This window comes from Motacilla alba, chromosome 1A (genome assembly GCF_015832195.1).
Source record: "Motacilla alba alba isolate MOTALB_02 chromosome 1A, Motacilla_alba_V1.0_pri, whole genome shotgun sequence".
Classification (NCBI taxonomy): Eukaryota; Metazoa; Chordata; class Aves; order Passeriformes; family Motacillidae; genus Motacilla; species Motacilla alba.
In genome coordinates, this window is record NC_052031.1 from 34,505,825 (window position 1) to 34,533,192 (window position 27,368).

At 41.1% G+C, this 27,368-nt stretch overlaps 1 protein-coding gene across 2 annotated transcripts; it reads right to left on the minus strand.

Annotated features, from left to right (window-relative positions):
- Positions 1 to 203: 203 nt before the first annotated feature.
- On the minus strand, positions 204 to 25,661 carry BEST3 (bestrophin 3). Of its 2 annotated transcripts, XM_038154597.1 has the most exons (10): positions 25,415 to 25,661; positions 21,496 to 21,665; positions 19,714 to 19,808; positions 18,945 to 19,178; positions 13,615 to 13,769; positions 12,821 to 12,898; positions 12,251 to 12,403; positions 8,893 to 8,973; positions 7,435 to 7,586; positions 204 to 4,402 (listed from the first exon to the last, which is right to left on the minus strand). In XM_038154597.1, the coding sequence occupies exons 2-10, from the start codon at positions 21,645 to 21,647 to the stop codon at positions 3,496 to 3,498; spliced, it is 2,007 nt and encodes a 668-aa protein (XP_038010525.1). In that variant the 5' UTR covers positions 21,648 to 21,665; positions 25,415 to 25,661; the 3' UTR covers positions 204 to 3,495. The 2 variants fall into 2 exon arrangements, with proteins under 2 accessions (XP_038010525.1, XP_038010526.1); XM_038154598.1 differs by lacking the exon at positions 21,496 to 21,665 and having other exon boundaries at positions 205 to 4,402.
- Positions 25,662 to 27,368: the final 1,707 nt, after the last annotated feature.

The following is a 27,368-nucleotide window of genomic DNA, read 5'->3' on the forward strand; positions in this document are numbered from 1 at the left end:
TCTGATAAATCTGATCTTGCTGAAGATTAACACCATCTGATGGGAGCAAACTGCTGCTCTGACCTGCTTGTCTATCCTGGCCCTTTTCTATCCTTGTCCAACTTTGCCAGCTTCTGTAAGTGCCTTGCTGTTGTGGTAGACATCAAGTTTTTTTGCATGATAGGTCAAATCCTTGCTTAAAGTGCTTCTTGAGAGTTCAGTAAAACCAGGACAATGGTGTTTCTCAAAGTGCCTTTATTCATACAATAATTCAACATTGCTTATACCTGTTAACATGAATTGTAGATTGGTAGGTTTGCTAAAATACTCCATTTACCATGCTAAGGCAAAGAGTTTACTGAGAGAAGTGTGTAAGAGAGCACATAATCTCAAAAGACAATTTAATACAAATCAGAGTACACTGATGTTTGCCAAAGTGAGTTAACAGGCTAAATGACAAGAGGAAATTTTTCTGATAACTCATCCCAGCACTAGCTTCTTTAGAAGCAATGAACAGAATATGCAGCTAACCTGGAGCTGGCCCACTGTGTGAAATGCTGGCTGTGTATTACAGATTGCATTGCGTGACTTCAGAGCTCTAATGCAGCATGCATCTGCATGTGTAATAGACACCTCTGTGGGGCTTCACTGAAGCTCTTACCTACCTAATGGCTGCTGTGTGGCCACCCTTAGCCTCCATCAAATAATGAGCACTGTTGCAGGGCCAGGGAGTGCTGGCAGAGCGAGTGGGAGCAAAATCATTGCTGATTAGATGTATGATGTTGTGGTGGAAAGCAGCAGTGTGCCTCCTAGGCAGCAGCCAGGCTGAGATGAGCAGAGCTCGATGATGAAACTGGGAAGGCTTTTCATGCTTAGCAGTGCTGGGATGAAACAAGGTGATGTCTGGGTTGGGGACAAAGAGCATTTTGGTCCAATACCTTAAGCCCTGATGGAAGCTGTGTGAAGGATTAGAGGGAGCAGGTAGGTGGGACAGGATTCTCAGTGCAGATTTGTGCTGGACACTTGAGAGTCTTCTCTAATTTCTGGTTTAAGTTTCCTTACAGCAGTTCTCTAGCACAGCTCCTCAGGCTTGTGTACTGTGAGGAGAGAGCTAGATTGTGGGCCAGGCTTCCTTCACAGGTGCTGAAAACACTTCCTATACATGCTTGCCTGGGAGGAGTATGGCCAAACTCTCCAGAAACTTGTACTGCTCTTCTGACAAAAGTGCTGTAGAGGAGAGCAGCAGTTACTTTTACTTTGTTTCTAGCTGTGTGACTGGAGCTGTCTGGCTGTCCTTAAAATGTACTGTTTGTACTTAAAATTAGCCATTTATTTAAGTTAAGCACATTGGTCAATTATGTTCCTTGACAATTGCAGATGCAATTAGATTGAGAAACATTGAATTGAAAAGTGTGGCTTCAGCTACAAGAAAGAGGGAATCAGGAGGAAAAAGGGAATGCTTCCACAAGTTGCATAAGGGCCATTAAGAAAATTGGATTGCTAGGCTAAGGCGCTGTTTATTTCTGTATAATTTCACTCCACAGAGTTTCTCATTTTGTTGGTCAAACCTAAACATAGCAACCTGAATTGCCCGAACACTTGTTGTGGAGTGGCAAGTGTGAGGTTGCACCAGAACGCCTGACTCCAAACTGTGATCAAATTTCAATAAGCTGCTGTCAGACACCAGTGTCACCTCATCTCATGCTGTGAAGAAGTCCTTCCATAGGTGCCTGGCAAATCTGTGCTTGGCTTTCCTGCATAACTGGAATTCACATAATATGAGTTTAAACAGTGCTTCCTTGGGCCAAATGTCCTCTGCTTCCTAAACTGACGGGATACATGTGTTGTTGTCTAGTGTCTTTGGAGGATTTGGAGTGTGGCTCTGCTCAGACCATGCCTAACATACAGCAGCAGAAGCCAATTTCTAGGCTGAAATAAAGTTGGAAGAAGTACAAGTGGGGAGGGCAGTTGATTTTTGTTCAAAGCCTACCCAGATGAGATAGGGTCCTGCTGTATGTGATACCAGCTAGAAGGGTTCCTCACCTAAGTTGTTGGCTGTAGGAGCAGGAGCAGGCAGGTCTGTTCATTCCCTTCCCAGGTTCAGGGAGTCCTAAAGTCTCCCAGGAGCCACTGGTGTTACCAGTTACTATGGCAGAGAGGCTGGTTTGTTTTTTGAGGTGCAACCTTCTGAGCACGAGAACTGGGTGGACTTGCTGTCCATGCAGTCCATACTGCTTTTGCTGGTTGTTGCAGACTCACAACTTTTGGTCGCCCCCTCTCTCTGTTCTTTCAGTCCCTGAGCTACCTTGTGTCTCCCTCGTCTGTCCTCTACTCACTGATGGAAGAATGCTGGCAACATGCTCCAGACTGCACTTTTGTAAACGTGGGTGAGAGCTAAACCCAAGGAGCTGTGGCTGCTTTCCTGGCGTACTTTGAGACTTCTTTTACAGGAGTGATAGCTGAAAGGCCAGGTCACTATCAGCAGGTTTAGGGAGGAGGTTTGGTCATCCCTGGAGTAGCAGGAGCCCACCTATTGCTGACTCAGGTTTGGGTTGATTAAGAATGTGTGTGGTACATCTGGTTAGCATGGGGATGGGGGAGAGGTTTAGGAAGTGGACACCAGTTTTGGTAGGAGTCATGGGTCACTTTGTTGTCTGCCTGGGATGACTACAGCCTGTGCACTTCCAGCTGAAGATCTCCACAAGAGTGGAGCCCTAAGCTTAGTTGCACCTGCAGTTCCATCACCTCTTGAGAGAGTGCTGCAGCCCTGTCATCCTGAGGGAAGCCACCTGGGAGCCTCATTTTACAATAAACTGTCACTGGGTATGCCACATATGTGCTCCAAGGCTCAAACATAGCATGCCCAGCTCATCAGCTATTTTGCACTTTCCAGTATTTAAAATGAAATTAAACATTTAATCCTTTTATTTTTTTCTGCTCTTTAGTGGCATAGCTTCATCAGGAGTGGGGCAGAATACTGTCCTACACAAATGTGGGGCCTGATTTTTCAAGTGTTCCTCCAGGCAGTGAGAGAGGATAGGCTGAATCTCCCCAGGCTGAGAAAGGAATCGAGCCCACATCTTGCTTTTGAGCCACCTGAGTAGAAACCAAATCTGTTGGTAGATCTTACAGGGATGTCTTGGACCTTAAACTGATGGAGCAGACAAAGGCAGCAGAGTTCAGTGTATATCCAAAGTAGACAGAATCATACCCACTCTTCTGATAACCTTAGTGTTTCCTCTAGTTATGTCTACACAGCTCACTTCCATATACATCCTGAGGCTCCCAGTACTCTCTGTAAATGTATTTCCCACAGAGTCACAGATTTCAAGCCAGTGACAAAGTGGCTTAAAATATGTCACCACAATGCTTCCTGTTTAGGTGCCCAAATCCTCTGTTGCATGTTGTTCATGACTTGTCTGAGTACTGAGTCTGCCCTTTTGGACTTTCAGCAAATTTCTGAGAACCATGTTCAAGAGAAGACAAGAAGTTCAGTCAAACCCAGAGGAAGAATGGTCAAAGTTTTCTTTCGCTCTCCTCATTAGAAAATTCTACTATGGCTGTTTCTTTACTGTCCAGGTTTTCCCATAAGTCCTGCATCTCAAATGTTTGTGGAGCACAAGCAGAAGTACCATTTTTTCCATCACTGAATGTCCTTTGCTGTGAAGTTGTCCCAGAATCTGTTGAAGGTGGTGCAGCATCAGCATTTGATGCTGTACTAGGACTATGGAAGCTTGGTAAACTCCATCGCTGAAGGTTTCTCTCATGATCTGTTATGAGACCAGCTATGTTACTAACCTGGGGCTCATGTTTGGGTTCTCCTATCACACTAGGAAGTGACTGATGCACCTCTGAACTTGAGAGGTATGGAGTCATTTCTGGGGGGAAAAAGTGTTGGCTCAGAAGAGCCACATTTGCTTCAGCTATGATCCTTTGGAGCTTCTCTTCTGGCATGCTTGCGGAGCGCTCTGTTGGCAGATCTGGTTTGTCCCGCACATCAGGTTCCATCTCCTGGGCTTCAGAAATGATGACCTCAGGAACTGGCCTGGTTGTCTCAGATGAGGTGTCACTGTCACCAAACTGTGCCTCATTCCTTGAGGTTTCCGTTATGGGTCCTAGCTCTCGGCTACCATGAAGCCTGTTACTTCTGGTAACTCCTTCATGTTTCTTCTTGAAGCTTAAGGTAGAGTGCCTCCCTCTTGTGTGCATTTCCTGCAGCCGTCTGATGTGCCCTTTTTCATCTGCTGGGAAAAACACTGAATTCTCACTCGTCTGCCGACTGTAGCGCTGGTGAGTGGGGTATGAAGGACCCTCATGGACGCTGAGAAACCTCTTGACTCTTCTCAAAACCGAATACTGTCTCTGGTGTTTCTCCTCTTCCCAAGGCCACTCTTCCCCATAGAGAAATTCGGTATCAGCCAGCCTGCCAAGTAAAGCCAGGTGGTACATGTCACTTAAATATAGGAAGCATCAGTACACATTTATCCCTCTGTCTCACACATAAGACCCAAGACATAGGAACCAAGGCCCTAGTGTGTCCCTAAAGAGAAGGAAGAAAAGGATGATGGTGCCAGGAAAGAGTGTCTTTGCCTTTGAATTAACCAGATCACACAAAGAAATCTCCACATTCAGATGTCTCTTCTCCTACGGACCAGGCTGGGAGGGAATCCAGCCAGGCATCTGGCACCACTTCATATTTGAGCTGCAGCCTTCTGAGGCAGCTCCACATGTGTCGGAACTCAGAATGTCCCACAGACATTCTCGGACGTTCCAGACCCAGGTTAAAAGTATCTGAGACCCTGGCATGCAGCCAGAGACCCCTGTGGCTTTGAATCTGACCCATGGAACAGTTTACCAACTTTGCAGGAAGAACAAGAAGTCACAAAAGTTTAGATATTGTAGTAGAAGTAGTCACGAAGTAAAGGGTAGGATTTCTGAGTGCTGTACAGGGGGGTTTTAAGCCTTGTACGCAGGGGTCCAGGTTTTGTACATGGGGGTCAGGAGATCTAAGATGGAGGGACTTGGGTGTGCCCTGTCCCCTTTCTTTCTCCTTCCTAATCTCCATGTCTTTAGTGATGTTGGCACTCACAGATTGGTTTAGAATAGAAAGTCACCATTCAATATAGATAGTAGGTATTAGAGAAAAAGCATAAACATGTAGTATGTAATATATGATATAAAAGATAGCACCAGCCCCCTGGGAGGGCAGTGTGCCTTTGTCTGATCTGCTGAATGAGCCACAGCAGTTCAGGGAGAAGAATCTTTTAGATAACCAACAATAAACTACCTTAAGAACAGACAACAGAAGACTACTGAGTCTTTCTTCGAAGGCACGAGTTAGAGGAGGGACTTTTCCATCTTTTGGAGTCATCCCAATCCGGGGGTGAAACCCCACACACATGGTTAGGCTTGTGCTCAGGGTGAGGGAAAGTGGAGAAAGGAATCCTACTCAGTGCTGTAGTTACTTTTTCAGGAGAATCCTTCAGGCAAAAATAGCAACCGTGAAAAAGCTACTGCTGGAAACAGAGGACAACAGTTTCAAAAAATGTTGAAATTACTCAGATGGTCGAATCTCACTTACTTCTGGGACATGACAGCGTGTCTGAAGTGTGTCACCTGTACCTGGTACTCTTCTCCTGCACAGCCTTGGTGCTTCCTGAGAACAACTATTGCTGCAAATGCCAGTGAATTCAGTACATGTCACTGACAGTGCAGTCTGGGCAAGACAAACTGGCCCAGTTACCTGTCCTGAGGACAAGAATGGCAAAGGAGCTTGGGCGAAATCTGAGGCATGGAACACAGGCAGGCAAGACTAACCTGGAGGGACAGAGGAACTTCATCCAGCATTTGTGAAGATCACAGAATAGTTTATGTTGGAAGGGACCTCTAAAGGCAGCTAATCCAACCTCCCTGTGATAAGCAGGGACATCTTCAATTAGATCAGGTTGCTCATGGCCCCATCCAACCTGGCCTTGAATGTTTACAGGAATGGGACACCTACCACCGCTTTAGGCAACTTGTTCCAGATGTTAGCTTGAGGTGACTGGAGAAGACTTTGGGTTTGGGCTCAAGTTTTATATATTTGCTTTGGACTTTGAAGAATTTTTAGAGCTTGTTTTTGAAGTTTGCATAAGAGTTATCCATAATTTTTAGAGATATGAACAGAGAAACGGTTCACATGAGAAGATAATTACTAAAAAGTCAACACATCAGAGCTGTTTGCATTCCACAGGAGCTATCAGGGAACTATTTCTTATTTTCTCCTTCCTTAAGGTTTTGTGTGAAGTACTTTTTTATTAAAAATTGTTTGCAGACTTAATGATGTTTCTTCTTTGCCACCTTTTCCCCCTAGAAATTACCTTAAAATATATTATATTCTGTGAATTTTTCTTCTTTAGTTTTTTTACTTCCTTCTTTGCTTTTCTTTTTGCCATTTTATAGTTTTTTTCCCAGAAGGAAATAACTTCTGAAAAGGCTGTGTGTGATAAAACCATTGTCCTTTGTAGTTGAATGCATGCAAAAATGAAAAAAATAATAATAAGAAAAATATAATTTTAAGGCCAAATTAAACAAAAAATTAAGGACATTTTATTTTGATAAAGATGGAAAATGATGGGAAAATTGTAAATATCTTGAGATAATATTTAAAGTTAAAAAACATGTCTTCTGTAAAGTTTTTAAAAAGGTTTTCAGATAAGAACATCCACTTGCTGGTATTTTCTCAGGCATGATGGTATTTACGCTTATTGATCTGTCTGTATTACAGCATGTCACAAGTATTTAAACTAACAGATTCCAAGGTAACTGGCCTGTCACTGATTCCTCATATAGATCCTGACAACAGGGGGCAATCCCATACCCTCTATGCTTTATACCCATTGTTCTTTGTTGATCTCTGCAAATAAATCCTCTTCATACCTTCACAAAATCTGGCCATTTCAACTTCCATGCCAGGATTATTAGTTAATGAAAAGTCATAAAACATTTAAGATTATTTCTTGTTGATCTTCACAAAAATCTGGACTTATTTCAACTGTTATCTGCTAACTAAATGAACAAAGAAATAGCTGTTTTGCTAACTGGGGATGCATGAAGACGCTGTAGCAAAGCAAGTATTATTAAGATAAGTCAGTCACTGTCTTCAGGTATCATCCTGTGCTCAGAGACCATCAACAAATGTGTTCAGAGACTATCAACAAACCCTCCCTGCAAGCACGCCCTATTTATTGATTATACAATTTAAGATATGCGTGCACAACTTGGATGAACACATGAGACATCCTCCCACCAACACTAGCCTGTCCACTCCCTCCTGATTTCTTTTCCCATTTCCATCTTCTCTGCTGGAAGTATCGTCTGAGCCCGCATCCCTGCACTGACTGTTGGCCAGCCAATGCAGACTGTCACTGGGTGGTGATCTTTCTGATGGCAATAAGGACCCTTGGTACCACTCACCCCATTTCAATAGTTGATCCAAGAAAGGAAGGAATACAGTAATCAGCAGCTGCTTTTGTGTAGGGTGGGCGGGCAGAGGTATCATTCCAGTAAATATCTTTCTCCATCCTTGGCAAGTTCATGTGCATCTCATCCACAGCCAGAAGTGAAACCTTAAATTTTTTTTGCATAAATCATGTCACTTTCCACATAATGGAGTATATGAAATAGTCTACTTTATACTCCCTGGGTCAACATTTCTTTCAGCAACCCTTTAACATAAGCTGTGCATGATGGCCTGGGCATTAGGAAGAGACTCAGTATTACAAAATAAACCCCCTATATCTGCCTATACTCCTGAAAGAATAAATTTTATCATAACTTGAATCTTCTGTACTGCAAAGATATTTGTGCCAGACTGAAGTCCTTCCCACAGGTATAAAGAGTTAGATGTGATCCTTCATGTGCTATGGAAAATCTGTGTAAAGTATTACACATGTGCTCCTCGAAGTGTTCAGAGGTCAAAAATCTTTCTGATAGGCTTCACTGCTATTTTAAGACATTCTGAATCAAGGATGTGAACATCTTTCTAATAGATTTCACACAACAGGCTCTAAGGCACAGTAGCACGAGTATCCTGACATGGTGCTGGGCTAGAGAGCATGTGAAGTCCCTTTCCCATTCTTGCACATACCTGCATTGCTTAGTCTGGTTACTTTGCTTAATTTGGTGGTTTATTTGGCTCCTGCTCCCCCTGACTCTGGGCCCTGCTTTCCTGGAGTTCAACAGCAGCTCAGCCAGCCCTGTGCTTGGCTCTATGCAAAGGGAGCAGCAAGGTGCTGTGGGACATCCTCATGTCTCTGAGCTCCTTGACAGCACAACAGCCAGGGCTCTTTGGGAATCAGGGGGAACTGGAATAAAACCTGTACCCTTGTCATCTCACAGCCCCTGTGACTGGGGACACTGGCTCCTGTGCTGACCACTGATACTGCTGTGGGTGACAGCATCCCAACATGAGTCATGGTACTAGCCCTGCTTATTCAGGGCCAGTTCAGGACTCCGCTTAGTGTTTTTATTATTTTTGCTGCCTTTCTTTTTAAATGAAGGTTCATATGCAATATTTTAATCTCAAGACATTCGGATGTGTTCTTATCTGTGTGGGAGTGAATTTTGGATTTTGCAGGATTGACCTACATTACATGTTTTTCCAGGCATAGAGTGGTTTTATAATTTCAGGTCAGCTGCTTGCATGTTTAGTCAGGCATTGTAAATGCCAAATACCAAAATCAAGATGAGTTAGCTTATGAAAACAAACTCTGTGGATCACAGCCACAGGTGATCCTTCAGGGAAAGAATATGTTTTGCTAGCACTTGTTGCCCTGATTTATTCCTCAATTTAAGACATGGTATTAGATGTAATGATAACCTACAGATAGATACAGGTAGAGTAAAGCTAGAAGTAGAAATAACAACAGCAACCTGTAAATTTCTATCGATGCACCAGTTAGTTTCAAAATCATCATCATCTTCTCCAAACGGATTAATGAGTTGTTCAGCGACCTGGAAAGAAAACGAGACAGTGAAGAGAGGTTGGCATGCCATGTCAGGACTACTGCTGCAGAGAAAGTAGGATTGGATTTTTCTCTCTCTCCCTGCCTGTCACTTGCAATCATAGCTTGAGCTCCTGTGTGATTGTTCTGCCAGCCTAGTGAAGGAACAGCTTGCTTTCACTATAGATTCATATCTCCGTGCCTTGCTGGTGCTGTCAATTACAATTGTCAGTGCTGGCCTGCTGGGAACTGAGACATGTCTGGGCCAAGGTAATTGTCACATCCAATAGTCATTACCTTTCCTTACTGTTGTCTTTGGCTCATTTAAATGAATGGTTTAGCAGCTAGAGGCTCTGTTATTGCACTGTTGTCTGCAATAGTCCACCAGCCCATGGGGTCAGTATTCCCAAGGCTTGCAGCTGGAGTCTGCTGGAGGGAGTAGAGCTCATCTCTCCACCTCAGCCCTCAGCCCCTACTTCTTTATCAGCATTAACCTCAGTGGCAACTTCCAAGGCTTTTGAGGAAAAGCAGTGTACAAAAGAACTTGACTCAAGTAATCTCTGCATCATGCTAGCCAAACCCCAGAGACAGAACCTGTCTTTAATTCAGCCTGCTGGCTTGGGTTTGTGTACCTGAAGTGGCTGAAACTGCAGGGCAGAAGCTCACCCTGTGGAGGACACAATCAAACAGTGAGCTCAGACACATTTGTGGTGTGATACCTTAGTCTGGGAACTAGTCTAGAAAGGTACCCTCTCTGGCTCCCCAGAGTAAAAAAACTCCAGTAAAAAACCCCGCAGAGACTGCCCCCACCCCCGTGATCACTAAAGTACATTGTGTGGAGAGTAAGCACATAGCTGCTGATGGAGGAAAAAAAAAGGTTAGATAGAAAAAAAAAATTTGGAAATTCAGACTGCTTCTCTATTTCCAAGTTTCTTGGTACACTGACGTTAAATATCCTCTCCCCTCCATTCCTTTCTCCTTGTGTTTATCTTTTTAAGTCCTGGTTTTAAAGCTGATCATATTTTTGATAACCCTTCCAAGCCTTCCTTGTGATCACTGGGTCCATGCACGGGAGCAGCAGTCAGGTCCTTGGTTTAATGTGGATATGGGTAAAGCAACTGTATGATTTAACAGTCCTGTTCATTAACCTCACTATGGACAGCCATGATCTAAATAACTTATAGCTGTAAGGCAGTTGCCCCCTGCATATTTCTCCTATGTGCCTCTGGGCTGTCCCTGTGGGTAAGCACTTGCTGACTCTCTGAGGCCACCACCTCCCAGGCCAGCACTGGCACACAACAAAAGAACTGCTGAGTAGATTAACACTACAAAAACACCCGTAAGGTGGGAGCAATGAAAGGAGACAGAGATCACCTCTGCTCACACTCATTCACATGGTATTAAATTCCAGGTACAGCTATGAAAGTGCTGCAAAATGGAGGAACCAGAACACAGTCTGTGTTGTGGCTCTCCAGGGAAGACATGGATCAGCTTCGTGTAAACTGATGGACAACCATCCAAAAGTCCACCATAAAACCTATCACATGAGCTTAAAAAAGTGAGGACTGGGACAGAGCAAATAGCGGTGGTGGCTTTTTTTGGCTGACCTGGTCCTGACTTTATTCTCCAGAAAGGAATGTAGTGATGGACAACTAAACTCTGTATTTGGAGAGTTCATCAGTCCTTGTAAAGAAAATGCGGATTTAGAATTGTCTCATGTAAGGGGAAACTTTGGACCTGTATTATAGGTATAACACACCAGGCTTGAGGCCAAGGAATGAGCTCAGTTTATCCATTATTTCTGAGGAATTGCCAAGTTACTGGAAGTCAATACCTCAGGGTCCTTTTTGCTGCCTGGCAGCCAAAGTCCAACACTCTCAGCAGGAAACTTGCTGTAACCTTCAAGACAAAAATATCCTGACTTGGGGCACTGAAGGTTTGGACAAACCCCCAGTCTGAGGAAACTCTACTGATATTAAATTACCTTTCAAAAACTTCTCCTCTCCTTCATTTCCTTATGCAGGATATTTTTCAGTTACAATGGCATCTTATACCTGCCACAGCAGGAGTTGGCTGGAAGCTCTGAGCCTAACTATAGGAGGAGATGCTATAAACATCCTTGGGTGCTGAAGAAGGAAAGCCCATATGCCCTCAGGGGGACCAGCAGGGCAGGCAAGAGGAACAGCTTACAGTTTTTAACCCTCTAGTACAATGGGAAGACACTGCCTACAGATAAAGCCTTACTTTTCTCCAGAAGTTGCTACCTTCACTGTAGCAGCCTCCCTTCCTCTCTCTCCCTCTCCCATCGAGGCTGGTCCCTATGCAGCAAAATCCTTTTTCCCCTCATTTCCTAGGACACAACACTAGAGGAGCTTGTCCTGCACACACTTTACTTTTCCTCACAATCTGCCGGCTTTGTGTGCTGCCTTCTCTACTCTGCCCTTCAGAGTTGGCTGTGGGAAGGCGTGTCTACAGCCAACTATGTACAATTTATATTCTAACAGAAAAGTTATATTCTAACAGAAAAGTTAGCTCTATGTTTCCACCCATGATCAATAAACACAAAAGGAAATCTAATGTACATGGACCCCAATGAAACTTTTTTCCAGCAAGTCTGTTTCAGAGGAGAGAACCACCTTGAGGTATGTGGCTTAATTACTCAACTGTCAGATAGATTGTGATCTGTTAGCTAGCAGTCATCAACAGGCTGATGGGCAGCATCCAATTCCTCTACAACTCTTCTTCTTAATGAACATTTTTATGCAGTGGGGTTCTAGCCAATATTGTCTGTCACTCCTTCATAGCCCTCTGGAACTGGGGACCTTTAATTGCCTGCATCTGATGAGGTTAACAGCAGATACTTTCAGCTTTGATCATAAGAAGAAAGTGTCATTCAGTCCCATTCAGCTGATGCCAGGTCTGCAGCCATAGTTCCCCATTGCAGAATGGAGTGGGAGAAAGGGTTTTTTTAAATCTCTTTTCTGTCACTTTATAGTTCAAGTCCTGAGACCTTGTGGGAGTAATACTCCCTTGGAGTTGTGGTGGTTTTGGTGCTACTAAAATGGGCTCTTTCAGATCATGACCATTTCTTACCATACTGTCTGTCAGGTGGAATTAAAAATGCATTGCATGATATTCCTATATGACCACAGAACACTTCAGGCTGAATGTACCTCTAGCGTAATTTCAGTATTCATTGGAGATTTGACACATGTGTCACAGATCTGACACCTTGAGAAGCCCCCCAGGGAGGGTTCCCCCATCACCTGTCCAGAAAGCCAGCTTACCTTGAGCCATCCTGCGTAGAAGAAGAACTGCAGCAGTGTGAAGATTGGAATGTAAATATCTAAGTCATGTCCCTGATACCCTTGGTCAGTATCCAAAAATTGACGCCCTATCAGGCAGGCAAAGAAAAAGGTATAGACTGCAAGAGTAACAACCTGCAAAGAACAGAACTTCATTGAAATAATGAACCAACACAATCTTATGCTTAAGGCAACCCATGCTCAAAGGCCTTTGTCTGCTTTTTGCCATATAATTTATAAATCTGTAGGAGGTATTGCAAATACAGAGACCACAGGAATAATTACGACCAGGAAGAACACTCAGGAAACAGAAAACCATTTCAGTGCTTCCCTCTCCTCTTCCAAATTATGCAAGATCTTCAAAACATCTCTGCATTAAATATGCCATAAATAGTTAGCCAGGCTTCCATGATCCTGTGCAAGTGAACCAGTGCTCAGCATCTCACAGACTCAGGTTGGGACTATGAATGTTTTATACCATGAACGTTTGGTACCAACCCCCCTTTCATGGAAATTGTGTTTTGAACTTTCTACAGGATAATAGCTCAGTACCTGGGTATAGACCAGTGGAATTCCAACCCAGTCATAACCAAACAAAAGGCTACACCAAGACCGGTACTTATTCATCTCCTAAAAGGGAAAAAAAAAAAAAACCAAAACAAAACCAAAAAAGCAACCAGTAAGAAACCACAACAAAATAAAATTGCATGGGATGCAATTCTGAATTGTAAATATTTTGTTGCAGTTCATTTTTGCACATATAAAAGGACAGGGGGAAAAGAAAGTATAGTGTATATATAAATTGATACTATAACTGTACCCAGCACCCCATTTGAATATTGACTTGGTTTATGGAGTTGGAGTGCTTAGTATACTTTGTATTTCTTCACAATTCATCTTCTGCTTCTATTTTATTCACAGTCTAGTGATACATGAAAGAGAATATATTACATCATAAAAAGGATATTTTACCACTTAATGAAATATTCAGGGAGATTATCTTCTCTGAAGCTGATAATAAAATCTTCAAAATGCCAAATTATTCTCATTTCTCATATTTTCAGCAACGGGACAAGTATGAATTTAGAGTGATGTTACAATAATTTTTTACTCATCAATGTTTTGCTTCTTGCAATACCTTCTTAGTCATATTAAAAAGAATCCCAGTGAATGCTGCTGTTTGTTTAAGTGTGCATCGGTACACAAAGAAAAGTGGGATAAATCCTGAGTAAGGTCATTTAGATGACACAGGAGATCTGTGCATATTAAATAAAACCAATTATGTAAGTGAAAAGCAACATAGCAATTTCAGATTAGTTTTTTGTAGATTTCCTTTTTCTACTTGCATTCATCAGTGTCTGCAGATCCACACTGTCTCGAATTCTTCCCTCCTTTCGTGCCTTTGATGCCAAATTTCCAAACCAGACAAATGGGACCCAGTATTTCAGGTGGGGAGACTTAAGATCGTCAAAAAGTTTTCTTTCATATTTTGTCATAAAACCTATTTACAAAAAAAACCAAAACAACCTTCATTTATTCTATGCTTTCAGTACTACTGATTCTATACATTTGGAATATGTTTTTATCTGTTTCTGTATTATTTGCAAAGAACTCTGTTAAACACAACTTACAATTCTAACTAGTACCCTCCTCTGAAAAAAAAAAATCCAGGACAGATCTTACTCAAAAGAACTTCTTTGTGCATTAATTACCTATGCTAAATTCCTTTTTATAAATATAGGCAATACTTTGCTATTACTGTGTTCTTATATCTAACTGCTGACAGATTGTAGATACACAGAATACTAAGAATTGTACTAATTACTCTCTAGTTTCATATTCTGCTTTCAGAAAAATAAGGAACTGGACATATCAGTCAAGAAACATTTTTCACCAATGATGAAGCATCAGAAGCATTTTGGCATATTGTAAGGGCAGTTATATGACTTTCTGATTCTGATAATTTTTTGTTATATCTGCAAAGAAGTGAGCAAGCAACAGAGAATACAAGTGCATGCATGAAACAAAGCCCAACAGAGTGTGTACCTTCTGCCAGTGAAATACTTCCCTGACAGATTGTTTGATGTTTTCTTTGGGGTTATGAAGGCATGCAAAGAGATGAAGAGGGAGTCATGCACAAAAATCCTGCTGATAAGGGGACACTGGGCCAGGTGACATGCTGTGGGGCTGCAAGCTGAAGATGCTCTCTGCCTGGCAATTTGCCTTGCTGGGGAGCTGGGAAGGTATTAGGTTTCCTGAAGAGTTCTCCTGCCTTGTGAAGCCCTGCTTTCCCCTGCTGCAAGCAAGGCCAAGGTCACATAAGCGGGGAGCCAGGGCTGTGTGTGACAAATCCTGCACCAGAGCCAATCTCTGCCCGGGACTGGCAAGGGAGCAGCTGGCTTTTGGAGCAACACCTCTACCCCTCTGGGAAAGAAAGCTCTGCTCTGCTGTCCTCCTTCCACCCAGGCTTTGACAAAAACAACCTCAAAAAATTCACATTTTCCTTTGTCCAAATCCTGTGTTTTCTGGTATTGGAGCAATTGTCATGTTTGGTGGATCTTAGTTTTTGCTCATGTATGTGACATCTATCATGTGGGTATAAAGCTTCTTTTGTTGTGTTGACATTAGCTCTGAAATAAGACAAAGTTAGTAACATGACAGCCACAAAATAGGGGGCTCAGCCAACCAATTACAAGTCTGAATGCTGAAAATTCAGTTAGAGAATTGACAGCAGACTCCAACGAGGAAGTAAGAATACATCCATTATGGCTAACATTGCTAAAGACACATGACACAGCAAACAAATAAATATTTAGAAACTCAGTTGTGTTGCACAGAAATGTGAATTAAGTTAAAAAAGATTTGCTAAACACAGTGATCTTAAATATTCTGTTGTTGAGGAAAATGTCACTATTGTACAGTCGGAACAAGCCTACACAGGAAGTATGAAATAGTGCAACTACTGAGAAGGAAGGCAAGGACAGGACAGAAAACACTGTGGAAGAGGAAATATTCAGCATCAAAAGGCAGTACTCATGCAGTATCATAGAATTTCAGAACAGAATAAGATAAAGCTTTTAAAAGTTCCCTGGGCATTTTGCAGCCACTTCTCATAATCAACTTCACAGAAATAATTAAGGCAACCACACAAATTAACCTGCTAGTCATGGCTCCTGACTCCTAAAAGTCAGTCTTTCAGGCTGCCTTTAGTTTTTGTCCAACCAGCCTGCTTATTACAGGACAGGAAAAGATGCTTCTGTCAGGCTGAAACATACAGACAGAAAAACAAAAATTGAGTCTGGAGTAAACACTGGATGCAAGTCACTTGGAGGCTTTGGAAAGACTCAGCCTGAAGGGATCACAAAGAACAGCTAGGATCAGTTCAGCTTTCCACTGAAATTGGGCACCTTCTGTTCAGAAAGCTCAGCAAAGTCTGATTTTTATAATGATAAAGTTCAAATTGCATTGAAGTGTTTGTGTTAATATTGATTAAATATTCTCTTTGATTTATATTAATAATGCCTAGTATTCTTATTGCAGAAAATACTAATTCTGGATGGCTCTTACTGCTGGCAATAGAGACAACGTACAGTTCAGAATAGCTCACTATTATTGCAGTGGTAAGGAAACACTTTATATTCCATTAAATATCAGGGAGGATATCAAATTCCAGTTATTAAAATTACATGGTTTCTAAATATGGTCATGCTATTTTTATTTAGGAGTATTCAAAGAATTAACCAAGAAACTCTATAAACGAGAATACTGGTTTTGACAAGTGCTGGAAGACTGAAGTAGCTCCAGAAAATGGGAAATATTTGTCAAACATTGTGCCACGATCATGAAAAGGATGATCTAAGGAATGACAGGGCACTGAATCCTTGTGGAAGTATCAGAAGAGTGACATGGAGAGCTATCAATAAACAATCAAAGGATACTAATGTGAACAGTGTCAGCCAAAGAGATATTACAGGAAAATTACTGATGAGAACACAAGCCTGGCTAGGACAAAATCACTCATGCTCTCCCATGATTCAAAGAGCATTCAGTTCTCCTGTCAAAACTCAGTGGTTTGAGACAAGATTGGTTCAGGTTATTCACATTAAATATTTTTACTACTAGTGATTAGAGAAGGAATATGATCAAGTAGATAAAAGTTTCATTTTCTTCTTCTGTGTTATGTGGGAAAGGGTAAATTTAGTTGTTTCCTTCCAATAGAGGATTTGGGACTTCAGTCTTCAGCCATAGATATTCATGTTTCTGAGCTCACACCTCATGTTTCTCTTCAGTGTTTCCCATCAGCTCTTTTGGGGTGCTCTCTGCTCAGCTGCTCACTCATTGCTCTGTTTTTTAACAGTTGTGTTTTTGAGCATCCAGCTTCCCCCTTGCACCTTGCAGCCAACATGACTGCTGTGCTCAGGACAGTCGCTAGGCATTTGACACAGCATGTGTGCACCCGCAGTCAGCATCATAAAGGAGTGAATCAGTTCCACAAAGAGTGTTAGAACATGAAAAAGAGTCAGAAGTAAGGTCTGGCAATCAAGACTGTATCCTATAGGAAGAGCCTACAGTTGGTGAAGCTCTGAGTTTCATTCAAGCCTTTATGCAGTCTGCTGACAGGTAACTAATAAGGGAAAAAAATATTTTCTTCTAATTAAAAAAAAAAGAAGAAGAACCTAAATCTATTGCAAAATCCAGTGAATAGTTCAGACAGAATAAGATGTCACTCTTCAACAGCAAGTTTACTGTTGTGAATGTCTGGTCAGCTAGGATGCAGCGTAGTCTCCAGTATATCCACCTGAATTTTACATCTGGGCTGATCACATTCCTAGAAGGTATTACAGCTCGGTCAGAAATTCCAGCACCATAAAGGATGCTGCTAGCAAGCTTTTGTGCCTTGTGTTATGGATGAGTCAGACTAGATCATTGTGGCACTGCTCTCTCTATGAATTTAAGCAGTTCATTTGCTGAAAAGAGGTGTGTAGCAATAGTTATGTCATGGCAGTTCACAGTTTGACAGCAAAATGCAAAATTGTCATAAGTTGTTTCAATGATGACTGTGCTGCTCACATTCATATTGAATGCCTCCCTCCCATGCACTCTGGTATGCAATGCCATAGGGAGCTAGGGAGGGGATGATTGCAGAGTATTGTCTAAGTCACTGGATGTTAACAGGAGCAAAATATACCCTGAAAAGCTCAATACTGCATCAATAAAAACTCTGCAGCACAATGTGCATTAAAAACTACAAAAAAAAAAAAGTACTGGAATCCAGAGCTGGCTACACTGTCTATACTTATATACACAGTTTATAGTACAAGATTTTTTACTGTTAAAAAAACCAACAATCAAAGCTTGCTTTCCAGTCTACAATTTTGGTACAATGCTGTGACATTCTGTCTCTTTGGAACAGATTGTCTTCAGCAATAGGGAGGCAGAGCTGGATTAGCTGCCTGGAAATGTTGTAATTTTCCAGTGCATAATAGAAGCAGATTGCTGGGGACAGTGACAGAAGCTTCCTTGACCTCTCACTGGCTCAGATAAACAGTTTGGTTGCACAGCACAAGGAAGAGAGCTTTAAAATTCAATGAATCCTACATAAATGATTTGGGTTTTTTTTTTCTTTTTTTTTTTTTTTTTTGTTTGTTTTGTTTTGTTTTGTTGTTTTTTTTTTCCAATAAGATTGGTGCATTCTGCCTGGCATTTTTTAAAAATATCTAAAGCTTCTCACACATATTTGAAATGTGTATATGTATATTACACTGCATATTTTAACTTGCTACAACTTTGCTTACCAATCTCTGCCAAAGGAATAATTTTAAGAAATTCAAGACATTCAGTAGAAAACATGACTTCTATTTGGAACAGATCCCCATATCTTTGCATTGCTGTTCTACCTCTGACACTGACCATACCAGTCAGAAGGCACAGTGCCACACCTCGCCTTTAGATACTGAGCAGTCAGTCCTTGATAGACAGTCAAGGTGTTACACAACTGAACTCTCTTCATCATCATTACACTCACTGTGTTATTGAAAGAAAGAGAAAACAAAGATATGTTTAATACTTAGTTTACTTATTACTGAAAAACTAAGTTTAAAGTTTTTCAATACAGAGAAAAAACCCTTGGGGCTGAGGAGTTTTTTGAGTTTTGAGTTTTTTTTAAATGTGCAATGTATTAAAAATGCAGTCTACTTAAATAAAAATTGAGATAAAGCTGTACTTGTGAAGCGCCTGCAGAGATCAGTCTCCGATACATCAGACTAAGTTATATCCCAGACATTGGGGCAATGCCATGTAATAAGTCACCCTTCCTACTGCATCATGCTATATTGCAAGTTTGGGGTTTTTTTTTGTGCTTCAGAGAATGTTGTACCTGCTCCATATGCCTGAGTGCTTGAGGCAGGCCCTTCCATGGGGTCTGAAAGCAGATTCACATAAGACTGTCAAACTCGTTTGATTTCTATAGTGTTGCTGAAGACATTAAAAACATTAAAGATGCACTCTTAAGGTTGTATCATTTAAGTCACTAACAAAAAGGTGATTGCTTTGAGGTGGGTTGGTACAAGGCACACATGAGGCCACAGGAAAGAAAAAATGAGGCTGGCTTCTTCCCTCCCTGAGCCCCCACCTCTGAGAGAAAGGAAAACAGTTTTGGGGAGGCAAAGTGCAGTACCTGCTCCAACGACATGGTCCATGGTGGGGAACCTTTTGTACACAGCTGTGCTGACAGAGCGAAAGATCAGGAGAGATGTTAAATTCACATAACGCATGAGAGTCCTCCTGAGCAAGCGCCCGTACTCATCTCTGCCCTGCACACAGCTGGAGATGAGCAACATCAGACGATCTGGCCAAGGCAAGTTCACAAACTGGTTCCACCAGCGATTCACCACCAAAGTTACATAGAAACCTGAGGGTTAGAAGGAAAGATAAAAGTCCAGTGCCTATCAGGATTTCAGTTACTTTAATTTTAGTTTGCATTGTGTTCCTCATATCACCAAGCTGCTATATTTCCCAGAATGAATGCAATAAGCCATGTCAAAACCCAGGATGCAATAAATACTAATTATTTAATGGACATTACAATGTAACAGTACAATCCAGCTGAGTATCTCATACCCATGAATTTCCAAATTTCCTCTTGTGTAGTAAAACTCTGGGTGAATTTATGTCATTGGGAGATCAGGTACAAGGTATCAGTGTAAGTGGGCATGATCTAGATATATGGAAACCTTCCTCATTAGTATATTAAAAACATGAGCATAAACGTTGATGTGACAAAAGCAACTTGAACTTGAGAAGGCTTGTTGGAAGCAGATGACTATTGTGAACCTCTAACCTCCCACATGCCCCTCAGCTCCGAAATGCTTCCATGCACCAACATTCACAAAATGCCTGAACAGAGACATAGTTGAAGAATAATTTCACATTTAACCGGTACTTACCAAGCACAAAAGTTACTGGGATTTGTTCAGCATATTTGTCACAGTAAATTGATAATTTTTCAAAGAACCGTTTTTGGCTACCTGTAAGAAAAAATCTGCAGCAAAAATAAAATGTATCTGTCCTTCCACAATATTTTGGCACTAGATACTAAATGCAAACATGTATAAATAATTAGATATGTATACTGGGGAGCAACCTTGGCTAATGCCTTCAAGCAAATTCTTAAAGGTAAAGGTCCGAACGCTTTTGGCAAGTATTAAAGAAGCTGGAGGAAGCAACAGTATTATTCCCTGTTTTTTGTAGTTTTCTCAGGACTAATTTGAATGGCACTACTAATTGGATCAATATGTCTGGAGAATCTGTTTGCTGTCCCATACAGACCAAAGACGACAGCAAGCTCTAAGTCTGCAAGTAGAGCCTAGTCGCCTTTTCCAGAGTGGCACTAACTGGAAATGCTCAGGTCTGCTTGAATTGCAAAAGGTTACCAATAAAATTCCTCTGATTTGAAAATGTTACATTGTTGCAACAGTTTTTTTATTCTTACTCCTATTTTCTTTTTCTTTTCCACAAGATTAAAATACAACTGTCTTTTGCAATCAGGAAAATATTCACCAAATGATAGCAAATGGGCCATGGTAGTAGCTTCTGCCCACAGGAAAAGGTATCTGATGAAATACAACAAGCCTCAGTATAATTTTTAAAATTTGTATAGGTGAGTTACAGTTATTACAGTTATTCTTTGATTTCTTATAAATGGAACATATAACAAATATTTGGTGGGTTTTGCTTACAATTGTGCAATAAACTGGAGCACATATAGAAAGCTTTCTGTGGTGTATTTACCATGGTCCTCAATTGCCTGATATTTCAATAAAACTAGATTAATTTCAATAACTGTGACACTTTGGTGTTCCTTTACATATTAATGCTATAATTTTCTTTCTTTGTTTACAGGTATAGATTACTGAACAAAAAATAGTGATTAATCAGAGAAAAACTGAATCTCATTTTCTCCTTGCTTCCAATAAAAAGCAGAGATCTGATTAGAGATCACGGTAAGAACTGAACCATAATTTTGATACTTCTATGTAATGTACTTCATCAATTAAAAGCTTCACTGTACTAACTGATGCATTGCATCTGTCATACAGTGTTTAATTCACACCTTGGTGGAAAAAGCAATTCTTCTTGTAATATGTTCCTGCCAGGTGCTGGGTGACACACAGATAATAACTATGTCTGGCTTCCATGCAGTTTTACTTGGTTCTTTGCAAGCTTAAAAGTCAAGTTTGCATGCTTTCCTAGCTTGGAGCAAAACTTTGCTTTTCTTGGCTATATAAATTCACTCCAAAATGATTACCTCTCAGTGTTGTTAAATTCCCACTGAGCAACCAAAGACAGAGTTCTGCAGGGAGAACAAAAGGTCTATACCTTTGATCTAAAGCAGGGAGGCACTCTCACAACTGACAGCCCGACGTCAGAATGACAAAAGCTGTATAACCTAAGCTCGCTCTGAGTTTTTATTTAGTCTAACTTCAGTAGGATGGTTGCTCAATGCTAGGCTAAAAGTACAACCAGCTGAATATGATAAACAGTATTGACAGTCTACATATTTCCTCTGGAACCTTAAAGTAAACATGGAAAGGTAAGCACATTGGAAAATGTCCAAGGAAAAGACAATAAGTAAAGAGTATCCTCCCCCCATCATTCATCAGCCTAACTCTAGGAAGTCTGAAACTTCAGCATAACATTTAATGAGATGTGAATTGGAAAGAGTGTACCTGTATAATACACTTATCGCTGTGTAAAGAGTAGCAAAAACAATAAATTCTCTGTACAGCAATTTGTAGATGCTGCCTTTCCACCTTAGGAGTAATCTGTGAAATCCAAAGAAAGTGGCATTTGCTACTTTGCTGGAATAAGTGACTGTCATCGTCGTGGGAGGCTGGGCCTAGAAACAGCAGAAGAGAAGCAGGACACCAACAACATTTTAGACAGTGTATCCTAACCTGAATGTACCCTTGTATAGATAGACACATGGATATACATGTAAATTTAAACATATAAAATATGTGTACACAAATACATGGTGTTTGTATTCACATATCTATAGAGAGAGAAAAATAAAAAATGTTGCAGTTACAAGCCCTTCTGAGACCTGCAGAATGACTGGTGCAAGGCTGTATTTGGGCTTCATGTCAATGACCACCCAAACCCAGCAGTTAGCACTGAATGTGGCCACTTTTCTGGGTGGCACTGGCAGGGACATATTAGACCCCTGCAGTCTCTGCTTACTCTCAGTTTGCTCCACTCTAGTGTGAGCAAAGAATAGGAAACAAATTTGCTTGACATTTTTTTCAAAACTTTTCAGTGTCTTGGTAAGAGAAGTAAAGCTAAATTCCATAAATGCATGTACATCCCCAGCCAGTATTTTCAGTTGGCTGTGGTAATTATAATAATTGAAAAAACAAATGAGATTTGGGGACTGCCTCTTTCATTAACAGTTACGACAGCAGCTGAAATCAGCTGGGGAATGCTGTTATTTCTCTCCTTGGCAGCTAGACTTACTCCTCAATACTTCAGCATTGCATGGTCACACAAAACAAGCCCTAGGGCTGCTCAGGTAGGTAGTGTGAGACACAGTGTAATTAAAGTACAACTGAAAATACACAGGTAAATACTTTGTGCTGGGTTTGGTACTTTCTTGCTCAGTGCAGGGAGATGCTGCAGGAACTTTCATATGCTTACAAAACAAATCTTAGCTCCAAATGTGAATGAAAGCAGTTTTATACAGCATGCAAGAAAGAGAGTAATTAAGACAAGCACAAAATCTCAAGAAAGTTACTGTGTATCACAAATATTATTATTGTCTATATTTTCATGATGCCACTGTAGCAAATTTATTGGGGGGTGGGGGAGAAAAATCTGAACTCCTAGTTAATAGATGAGAAATAATTTGTGCATCTTGGCTGTGTCTCTGATGCAGAGCATAATGTAAGCCATTAAAATTCACCTGTAAATGTGCCAGTTTTTATTTTAGTTACCAAGGGAAGAAGCAGGGAAAAGACACTATAAGCCTTATATTGCTGACAGGCTGTCTCTTTATCTCTGCAGAACGATTGCTTGATATTTGCCAGCATGGGTCTGAAGATTATTTTTTGTGTTGCTTTTTTTTCTTTCTTAAAAAAAAAAAGAAAAAAAAGAAGCAGGGGTTTTGGTCTTTAGAATCCAAATGATACTTTTTCTTTTCCCGAGCTTTGGCATAGACCTTTAAATTTTTTGTTGTCATTGTTGTACTCCAAGAAGTTCAATGCAAGTGCCAACTTGTCTGACTGGCATGCATGGAAATGCAGTCCTGTCTGCTACAAATCTTGTGGTCAGGATGCAATGCTTAAGAAAATGCAGGCAAAGATGTCCATTCTCCAGCAAAATTCTGGGGCTTTATGAACAACGAAAGAAATCTATGGCTGGACTATAGGAGAGGAATGGGGTAAAAAATATGCTTAAAAATACACTGTGTTTCCTGGAACTATTGTAGGAGCCTTTAGATCTTGCCCATTGATGTGTGGAGTATGTGATTAAGCCATGCTACCAACAAGTGTGTCTCTATCTCCCCATTAATATCCACTTTGTAATGGAAATCGCCAGTGGGAAATCTCCAGCAGGGACTTGGATCTAGAAAAGATGTCTGATAATGGGAGGGCTTGTAGCTTGGCAAGAACCCAGACCCTCAGCACATCACAGGGCCACAATGAGAGGATGAAATTAGACAAATGCAGGATGAAATGAAACATAAACTGCTAACTGTAGGGGCAGCCAAATGTCAGAACAGGGGACTAGATAGTCACCCTCTTGTTCAGGATCTTTAAGCTGAGGGCAAATTGTAGCACAGAAGATGACCTTCGGGAAGAATTCACATAACTGAGACAGGCAGGGGCTGAGGGGTTCTGCTGGTCTCTGCTGGTATCTGGGCATCTGTTGTGGGCCACAGAGGAAAAAACTTTGCTTGCAACACCCTTGGAGCTTCTGCAGCTCTACAGGAAGGCAGCCGTTAGTGTCAAAAACATGACTCTTGGTTCCTGTATTGGAAGTTCAGGAAAGATTCCTTCCTCCCAGCTATCAGAAAGTGGAAAGTATCAGAAACTGGTCAGTAGCTAAGCTGGACAAAGTGGTCTACCTTCTCTACAGACCTGAAGCAAATCCTGTCTTGCAAGGCCTAGTAGATTGGCTTTGGCCACAAATGCAGAGCTGTAGTGATAACAGGAATCAGGATTAAGAATATTTCCTCATGCATTAGACTGGGAGGAGATTTTTATCCACCAAATGCCATTTGTCTGCTTGTAGCAACTATATTTCACTTAATCACATTCCAGCCATCTCTTAGCACCTTACTCAATGCCCTTGACTCTGAATAGAAACCCTTGGAAGACACTGGATGCCCCTTCTTATTCTTTCTGCCTCTGAAATGGAGCAAAGAAAAGTGGGATTGTTACAGAAATTTTAGGCTTTGGTGCCTTGGTTTCCTTGCCTTTCCTTACCTATTGTACACTCTGTTTTATCCTCCTGCTAAGCAAATGCTTTCCTTAACATTTATCATTGGGTTCATATAGGGACTTCAGGATAATATAATTCAAAGTCTTAAAATATACATTAGGTCAGATTAGGTGATTACAAAACAGTTTTGACTATACAAAGCTATGAAAGACAGCTATGTGTTTGTCTGATTAGATTTCTCAACACAGCAAACACAAATTTAAATCTGTATTTGTGTTTTGGTTTTTTGTTTGTTTGCTTTTTTTCCTGTGAGGACAACAACAACCATTTAGGTATGGCCTCCCCTTGCAACAGGAAGTTTTGGCATAAAGCCTTGCGCTAACTGTGGCTCTTGCACAGTGGTCCCAAGCCCTTAGTTCATGGGCAGCATGTTGGCAGAGAGTCCTTCCTACATTACTTATGGCCACAGGAAATTAAAAAGCTAAAACTGAGATGGACAGGAAGAGCAAAGCATAACGATGCCCCCCAGCACATTCCTTCCTAAGCACTCTTTTGGCCAGGGCTGAAGAAGGACAGAGTACATTAGATCAGATACCACAGGCACCAGTGCCATGAAAAACATTCCTAATTATCATACGGCCCTTAAATTCATCAGCAGATATAGGGCTAGGCTTTTTGCTGGTATGGATTTGTGAGTTTTGAGGACATAACACAAGTAATGCCCATTTGATGCCTGTAGAGACCTTGATTCATATCTATGATGCTGCCTTTTTTTTTTTTTTTAACTCAGTGTTTATTTCCTTTCTGAAACTTTCTCAAGCACAGACTGAAATGTGAGTTATATATTATTTCCCTTTTGTGAAGATCATCAGAAGACCTTTGGCATAAACATCTAAAAATATAAGTGTGTTCTCTCTGTTAATACTGAACCCAATTGTAAATGGGATTTTTGCCTGGCTGAGAATTTCAGGATGCATTAGGATTCAGAGAGAAACCACAGTACAAAATAACAGCCATCAGTGCTTCCTAACTGACCATGAAAGGCTCTTTACAGAATATATAAATAAATAGTACCTCTATGCAGACTTACCCCTTGTCATTGTTCACCTTGTTTTTTAGTTTACGGCATAGAAGAGAAAGTGAGTGAGAGAGATTTGAGTTAAGCCAGCTATAAAAACATATTAAGCTTAAGCTGTATCCACTGACCTGCTATTTTGATTCAGCAATCCAAGCCCGAAGGCAAATCCTGGACCCTTCCTCTTTCTCAGGCGTCCTTAACCAAGTCCCCTTCAGATCTGCAAAAATCACCTTGCTCTTCCCTTAACCTGAAGCAAGGGGTAGCTGCTGCTGAGCCCTTAGAGGAGTGGACTGACAAGAACAGGGGTTAAAATGTCTTTCCACTTCTGGAAGTCTGTTTTTGCCAAGTACTCTGTCCTGTCAGTTACACAGGGAACAAACGCAAGCAGCAGCAGCAGCAGCAGCTGCTGATCTTGCTCTTTTCTAGTCTATAATTATAACGCCACTTGCCATCGGAAGGACCTCTTTCATTTGAATGAAGAGTCTTGCAATGGTTTTGGCTGGCACATACAGGTTTTTTTGCATTTTATTTCCTCCAAAATGGGATGCAAGAAGGGAGCAATTTGTTCTGAGACTCGTCTTGAAAAGTGATACGTCTCTAACATGGTCCTGTGAAGACACATCAATGAATAGCACTGATTAACTACATCGAAATAGGAAGACCAGAGACAACTCCACCAAGACTGAAAATGTTCCCCAGCTGCACCTTGGTCCCACCCTGGAGCACAGCATTTGCTGCATTTCTGCTTTGCTAATTTGATTTGGGAAATCAGGTCTCTGGGGCATGCCGTAGAAATCACTCATCCCTCAAAACAGGCAGAGTTGCTGCTACGAAAAGGCTCAGTGGACCTATTCACAACTGTATATTTCAGCACGTGAAAATCTTTCTGCAACTGGAGGTTTTATATAGGACTTCTTTCCTTTTTCCCCTTTGTAAAATGAGATGAACTCTGTCTTTCATGACCTATGGCATTAAGAGTGAGCTGTAAAAGGTGATAGACTGTGAAAGCCCAGGAGATATCATATAATGTTGTCATAAACTTCAGCAAAGAATGAAATAATGTGACTGTGAAGTAAATAAAAAAATGCAGGGGAAGAGAATAAACAAGATTTATATATTTAATTCATTTTATGATGAAAGGTTTTCCCCCTGCCTTAGTCACATGAAGCTATTTGAGGCCTTTTATTTAATTAAAACTCTCCCAGAAAGAATGGAAGTTTCTGCCATTCTTCTTGTTGTTAATGGCCGAAGAAAGACACTTTGATGTCAAAGCAGGCGAGATATTAGACTGTGGCATGTGTGTGTCAGGCAGTGGCCTGTGGCGAAAGATGACAAATCATTTTAGCATTCAGTGACTTGGCATGGAGAAACATACTGCCTGATCCTATTACAGAGACTGCCCTGTGCAAGGAAAATTCTTAACAACAGGGATATTTTAAGGTCACTGGGAAAATAATTACTTAGACCTAAAACATTTTTCTTTGCTGAGCATAATAGTTTGCTGGTCTTACTGAGTGGTAAATAATAGCACCTCTATGTGTCAGTGGGTATCAGGTGGTTTTCCTGGCAGCTCTTCAGTATTCCTGCAGATTGGAGTGACTGAGACTGCTCCGCTGGCTCTGAGCTGTTTTGCAGAAGACATGAGATTTAGAGCTCCTGTGTTTTCAGAGGCAGAAATAAATACAGGTTTCCATCTGTGTAGCTCCATCAGGACTGGTTCTGTAGGAAGTGCTCCTTTTTTATCTCTATGGTGTCCCTATTTTCTTTAGGATATTTCCAAAGATAGGCAATGTTTTTACCTCTCTTCCTCTGTTTCCCTCCAGGGAAATGTAGTTTCATCTACAAAAATAGTTTTCAGGAGTTTCTTTCTATATGCAGTTCTACTAATGATCACTGATAATGGTGTATTTTGCATTCATTTTCTCTTGATGTACTTTGAACACATACAAGAGACAAAAACATTTTAGCGCTGTGTAACTAGATAGGTTTCTGCTAGTATCATCCATGGATGTTTAGCAAGACAGCTGAGTGTAACAGATAGAAATCCATAAAATAAAAGTTATTTAATATATTTATGCTTTC

Excerpts from the sequence above, each read along its gene's own strand:
- BEST3 (XM_038154597.1), bottom strand. The coding sequence starts at position 21,647 with ATGACAGTCACTTATTCCAGCAAAGTAGCAAATGCCACTTTCTTTGGA. Across the intron at positions 19,809-21,495 it reads GCGATAAGTGTATTATACAG|ATTTTTTCTTACAGGTAGCC; the intron begins GTACACTCTTTC and ends TTTTTGCTGCAG. Across the intron at positions 19,179-19,713 it reads CCCAGTAACTTTTGTGCTTG|GTTTCTATGTAACTTTGGTG; the intron begins GTAAGTACCGGT and ends TCTAACCCTCAG.